General features: G+C 40.8%; 1 protein-coding gene across 1 annotated transcript; it reads left to right on the forward strand.

The window, feature by feature from the left end:
- Nucleotides 1-669: 669 nt before the first annotated feature.
- On the forward strand, nt 670-3,845 carry apex2 (APEX nuclease (apurinic/apyrimidinic endonuclease) 2). Its single transcript, XM_086124066.1, has 6 exons — nt 670-868; nt 945-1,028; nt 1,209-1,389; nt 1,473-1,616; nt 1,696-1,765; nt 2,774-3,845. The coding sequence occupies exons 1-6, from the start codon at nt 754-756 to the stop codon at nt 3,755-3,757; spliced, it is 1,578 nt and encodes a 525-aa protein (XP_085980192.1). The 5' UTR covers nt 670-753; the 3' UTR covers nt 3,758-3,845.
- The last annotated feature ends 2,952 nt before the right edge of the window (nt 3,846-6,797 follow it).

The following is a 6,797-nucleotide window of genomic DNA, read 5'->3' on the forward strand; positions in this document are numbered from 1 at the left end:
GAAAATTTACTTCACCTTCACAGGAAAAAGTTTGGAGATCCCTGTGACAGACAAACTACATGCATGGCAAGCCTTCCATGGTAATACAGTACATGTAATATAAACAGTTTACTAGCTACGTTTTGCATGCATATACTTATGATTACTATTGATGATAATATGTATCATCCTTGTTTTGGAATATCCGTAGCAAGTAAACGGTCTTATTTATTGTTCACATTTTCTTGCACATATAATTACTATGTTCACGATTAAACATATGTTTCCAGAAAGGCCACAATGAGGCAATTTAACTGATTACACATTTGTATTTTTTATCCCCGTGTTCACAGGCACTTATTTTGGGTGTGAGATATATGTACTTAAAATTTATGAATGATACTGGTGTCACGTGATGAGGTTTAAAGCTTGGAACGCCATTGCCTCCAGAAGATAATTGTCACTTTGCCACATCTAATATGGGGACAACGTTCACGCAGGATTCTGGTGGAGGCGGGGTCAAGGCATATTTCATGCCCATAGTGACGATGGCCTCCACGTTTTATTAAAATTTCACAGGTATAATTTTCACATATAGAATTATAAAAGATTTTATTCAACAACATATGATTGCAGCATCCAAATATAGACAAAGGAATACACTTCCGTTTGTGCTCGCTCAACTTCCTCTGTACTTCCTGGTGTACGGGGAAACTTTCCGCTAGTAACTTCTACTACTTCTCAGTGTGGCGCATATTTTTAATATTTTACAAAATGAAGATAGTCACCTGGAATATAAATGGTATACGGTCGTTCAGATGTGGGATCAAAAAGACGCTTGATGAGCTGGACGCGGATATCATATGCGTGCAGGAGACCAAAGTGACAAGTAAGCGGAGAACACGCGGACTAATTAAAATAGTTAATGCAACTGTTTTATTTCAACTAACTCGAATTGTGCATAGGAGACCTGCTCGATGAGAGGATTGCCATTGTTGATGGTTATAACTCCTATTTCAGCTTCAGTCGAGGACGCAGTGGCTACTCAGGTTTGTTATCCTGACGTCACCGTTTCAATTATATTTTCAGGCTTTCAGGCATGCCAGCAGTTTAATATGCTAAAGAAAAAAATTCCGCTGAGCCTGACTTATTAGATGATCAACCCCTGCAGTGTCACAGAGAAGGGGAGCCAGACTCTCTTGATGTTACATTGTACTCGTTGTGTGTAGGTGTCGCCACTTATTGTAAGGACAATGCCACACCTATAGCTGCTGAGGAAGGTCTCACCGGTCTGTTGACCAATAACGCGGGGGGTATTGGTTGTTATGGTAACCAGTCCGAGTTTACAGACGAGGAGCTGCACCTTTTGGACAACGAAGGCCGAGCTATCGTCACGCAACACAGAGTACAGTAAGAACATTAACTCAGTTGGACTGACTGGATGTTTATGTATGGCTGTATTCTCTAGTTACCGTTGCTGTTTGTCCTGACAGGTGTCCGGAAAAAATCCAAACTATTACTGTGATAAATGTTTACTGTCCGCGAGCTGACCCGGAAAAGCCAGAACGAAGACAGTTCAAACTGCAGTTCTACAAGTTGCTTCAGACTCGAGCTGAGGCTATGTTGAAGAACGGGAGGTGTGAGGGGAATCTTGCATTCATTGGATCAAACTGGCACAAACTCCTCATTTCTCATTTCAGTTGTTTTCTTTTCTAGCTCTGTAATCCTTTTAGGGGATGTAAATACCTCTCATCGGCCAATAGACCACTGCGACCCAAATGAAATTGTAAGTACTGGACATGGATTAAATTAAAGCAACCCTTTATTAGGCCCCAAAGCACACAATATTTGACATTAGAAAAATTTCACGGCTGATCAAAAATAAAATTTTAAAAAAGTCACAAAGACTATATTTACTGAAATAACAAACTTGTCGCATATTTACTCAGTGTAAAACCTGGGTGTGTTTAGTTGAGCACAAAGCTGCATTTCTCAGTTTAATTGTACCTCCACCCATTTATTGGAATAGTGAGGGGAGTTTCAGCTATAGTCTTGTCAAATAGGAATGTACTGTCGTGTTTTGTTGCCATTATGCAGCATCACCTAAGCCTATTCACAGCAGAGCAGGGCTCCGTCCCTCTAACAATGTAGAACCTGAATAGTAAACTTAACACAATTGGTGACTCATCCGCTTAAAAAAAATTAAATCATATAAACGGCTCAACAGTTTGTGCATCAGGATCAATTCATTGCTGCTCCTTTTGGGGTATGCGAGTTTCAGTCAAGGGTCAGTATAATACAGTATAGTCACAGAGACGCGAACGAGAAACAGATATACATCTACTGTTAGAGGGTCAGGATAAAGAATATATACCCATAAGTATTGTTATATTTTATATCTACGCGTTTTGGTGCAACGTTTGTGTTCAAATATCTGTGACTATTAAGTCTTACATCACCACCACATTGACACTATCCTGGCAGGCAACCTGTTCAGGGTGTAACCCGCCTACTGCCTGAAGACAGCTGGGATGGGCTCCAGCATGTCGGTGACCCTCGTGACGACAAGCGCGTTGGATAATGGATGGAGGGATAAAGCAAAGCTAGCTACTTGGTTGTTTTAAAGACACCTGTAAATGTTAATTTTTTTTTAATTTGATGATAAACTTTAATTGGGGGTGGCCATAAACAGGTGAAAGCCTCTTATTTTTTTAATGTATAGATAACTGTCTCTAAACCTGCTATTTGTTATGCAGTAACTTGTGTTGGGTGCACTGTTCCTCTCATTCCTTAGGATGACTTTGAGGACAACCCTGGCAGGAAATGGCTGAACGTCTTTTTAAGGGATGACAAACCGTCAGCCTCAGCAGATTTCTCTCACAGTGGCAAGTTTGTTGACACATTTCGCTATTTCCACCCCACTCGGACTGGCGCCTTCACGTGCTGGTCCACTCTGACGGGGGCTCGCCGTACCAACTACGGCACGCGCATCGACTACATCTTCGCTGACCATCAGCTTGCAAAGGAGCAGTTTGTGGCGGCCGACATCATGCCGGAGGTGGAGGGCTCGGATCACTGTCCCGTGTGGGGGGCTCTCCGGTGCATTCTGCTGCCCAACTCCAAGCCGCCCCCTCTTGCTACCTGCTACCTGCCTGAGTTTGCCGGCAAGCAGCAGAAACTCTCACGCTTTCTCGTCAAAGTGGACCAGAAGTCATGTCAAACTGAAGCGAAAGAGGCACTGCCTGGATCTCAGGAAGAAGCTGAAAGGAGGGAGAATATAAATGTCACGGGCACAAAGAGAATCCTGAGGACAGAGTCTGTTAAGCAGATGAGTAAAAAGGCCAAAACAGCAACGACTTCTTCAAAACCCCAGGGCAACCTTCTTGCCTTCTTTAAACCCAAGAATGAAAAAGCACTTGGTTCCTCACAGAATTCCCTCAAAGCGTCCCCAACACGGGATGAGCTCACGCCGGATGTCGTGTCACAGCTCCACAGCGCCACGCAAGACAAGACGACAAAAGGTGAACATTTGAACAGACACGCGTGCAACCCACGTAGCGACAAAGGAGCATCTTTCGGCTTTTGGAAGTCCGTACTTCACGGCCCGCCCCCGACACCTGCCTGCAAAGTTCACGGTGAGCCTTGTGTGCTGCGCACTGTCAAGAAAGAGGGGCCCAACATGGGCCGGCAGTTCTTTGTGTGCGCCCGCCCTCAAGGGCATGCTGCCAACCCAGAGGCTCGCTGTAACTTCTTTGCATGGGTTGAAAGGGGCAAGTGAAAAAAAAAGGTGACTTTCCGAATTTTTCACCATTGGTCTTCTTTGAAATTACTCTTATTAGCCTGAATAAAGGAGTGTTTTATAACAATTCAGTGTTTATTATTCCTCAAAAGAGGTGGCAAAAGTACTCACATTCTACTAAAATTGAAGTAGGCTTGTGTCAATCAGTAGTTAGAAGTGTAAAATAAGTAGGAGTGATTTTACTCCGATACTTAAGTGAAAAAAGTAGACTTGAATTTATGTATGAGTACAAAATATTTTTTTACCCTCAGTTATTGTAGTTTGCAAAGGCAGAGAGTAAAAGGTGGTCAGAAAAATACGGACATAAAGTACAGACGGCTGAATAACTCAAATGCAGTCATAAAGTATCTATGCTTTTTTATTTTCCATGACTGTTCATCAATCTTAATTTTCCTTTCAGCCTTAATCCAGTACATCTGATGAGTGTTTAGTTGTGACAATCATCACATCGGATAACACATTGAGCTACAAATAATCCACAGTGAAAAAATGCTAAAACAAAATTACACAAAAAAATAAAATAGACAATGCATACTAATGCGCTCTCTCCTCTGGCCAATTACTCAACTAATAATGAATCAAATTTAATATTTTAATCTAATGCTTTTTTCTATTATTTTAAAACAATGTGCTTTTAATTTATACTTTTTTTTACAGTAAAAAATTGTAAATTGTAAGTTTTTGAATGCATGTATTTTTTTAACTGACAGAACCTGTGCTCCTACTTACCCTGCTGCCAATGACAGCCCAGTATTTATTTTCCTCTAGATGGCACTGTAGTCAGCTGCAGGCAATTTGCACCTGCATTTTTTTAACGGAGGAAATGTTCTACCAATGCAGTAGGTCACACGTGTCACAGTAGCGCAGCCAGCATGTTATCTACAGGATGTCCAAATTTGTAGTCATGTTTTGCATTCCTCATGTGTTGGGCTGAAAGGGAAAGTGAATCTAAGCTGGCACCAAGTTCCATTACATTATAGGTACAGTATTTGAGTACTGAATACTAGATGGGACTGGATTGAAATGGGATGCGTCTAATTTTCACCATCCTCCTTCTCATCTACTCTTCTCTTACAGCTGCACCGAAAAGTAAACATGCAGTATGAACCAACGCCTTGTTCTGTACGGACATACAGCAATACTGAATAAATGCATTTGAAATGAAGCATAATAGCTCATGTAGGATAATAATTGACAAAGACGTAAACAAAGGACGTTTTCGCTTGCTTTAGTTAGCTTTATAAATGTATAGTGTAGTTTCAGTTCGGTTTTGTTTTGTTTAAAGCATTTTTATTTTTTGTTTTGTTTACCAAACTGTTTTTTTAAACCTTAATTTAATTTATTTTGTTACTTTCTGTTAAATATTTACCTTGCCCTCCTCTCTCATTCGCTTACGCCCACATCTGCCACCAGGCCAGGCCCTGCCTTTGAAAGGCAGACACACTCAAAAGTCACAGATACTACACTAGAACATAGGGAATGATTGGTAGAATAATACATTCTAAAAATATTGGATTGCCACCTCCCTAATAGGAAGTGTTTATGGCCATGTGGAAGAGCGTTGGGTGGGTCATACTGCTGTAAAATAGATCTAAATAATAAAATATATGGTAGTTACTCTACGGAACTTTTCTGACACACCTCATGTGTTCTCTTTCCCCGGAGGCCAAATCCAGCAAATGGCCTTTGGGCCTTAACGCTGCAGTCTCAATATGTAGAAGGCAAAAAAATGTGTGCTGTCTTGAAGCCTACTCTGGTACGTGTGGTCTGGTGTAGAAAAATACTAGACAACTGACTATATTAACCCTTTAATGCACCCTGTAACCTGATAACATGATATGCTGCACACTGTGGAAACCGCTGTCCCTGGAAGGGTTAAGTTATTAAATTAACCTTAGACAGCTGGCCAAACAAAAACCTCTCCTCTCTCATGAACACTTGCACTTTGTATGCAGCGATGGCTGTTTGAAAGTGCTCTATAAATACAGTTGAGTGGAGTTGATTAAATAAATTGTGCCATCAGTGTCAGTTCTCATGAGATGAACCTTTTATATACTACAGCAGATATGAACATGTTGCCAGTATTATTTACTATGCAAGAGAAAACATGTTACTTGTGAATGTGATTAAAGGAGGAAAATGAAGTCAAATTTTAAGAGTGAACAATATATGCAGGTGTTTTAATGGATTTATTGTGGAGGCACAAATTCCAGAGAAGGTTTAGTGGCATGCTGAGATAAAGAAAATGGGTGTTTCCTGGGCGTGCAAACAAAACTCCTATGTCACTATCGTTAAACTTTATCAGTCAACTGAAATCTCACTGCCAAGAAGTGAAGTGAATGGAAGTCATTCTAGTTGTGTTACATTGTAATGTCTGCATGGTTCTGAGTACTAAAGTATTTCCTGACGCATTCGAGGCATGAGAAAAATGTCACGGCACACCACCATACAAAAAGATCACAAAAAGATCTTGTTTTACTTTACTCACAAATGTAAATCATGTGTACGTGCCATGACTTGTTCTGTAATATGAATGGAGACAACTGGATGGATACACAGTTTTGTGGATGTGCATTTAAAGTCCATGTAAAGCGAAAATATGATTAGTAAATTCAACACACCACAGAGAAGTGTGCAGATCACAACCGTCCCAAATTTGAATAATTTAAAAAGGATATAAAATGGGCTTCAACATGGTGAAAAATCAAGCTGTTCGTTCTGCTGAATGCGCTGAAACTACATCCCCCTCAACGCCCCACTGTCAAATGCCAATAAAATTCCATTAGACCTGAAAAACAAAGCAGGATCCTTCTTCATCTGGTATCTTTCTCATGCCTATGTATAACTATATATATTCGATTAAAGCCTCCGATGGCTGGACTGTATCCCACTAAGCCGGTATCGGAGCTTTTCTCCACTGTAACAATGAGGCGCTCTAAAGTGGCCAAACCAGCACAAAGGCCCTGTCCACATACTGGCTGTGAAAGTGGACTTAAAAAAATCCCCCTACCACTGATCT

Source organism: Hippocampus guttulatus, chromosome 1 (genome assembly GCF_054856545.1).
Source record: "Hippocampus guttulatus isolate MCC_2025c chromosome 1, RoL_Hgut_1.0, whole genome shotgun sequence".
Classification (NCBI taxonomy): domain Eukaryota; kingdom Metazoa; phylum Chordata; class Actinopteri; order Syngnathiformes; family Syngnathidae; genus Hippocampus; species Hippocampus guttulatus.

Coding starts and splice junctions, on each gene's coding strand:
- apex2 (XM_086124066.1), top strand. CDS start 754: ATGAAGATAGTCACCTGGAATATAAATGGTATACGGTCGTTCAGATGT. Junction 869..944: donor GCAGGAGACCAAAGTGACAA/GTAAGCGGAGAA, acceptor AATTGTGCATAG/GAGACCTGCTCGATGAGAGG. Junction 1,029..1,208: donor AGGACGCAGTGGCTACTCAG/GTTTGTTATCCT, acceptor CGTTGTGTGTAG/GTGTCGCCACTTATTGTAAG.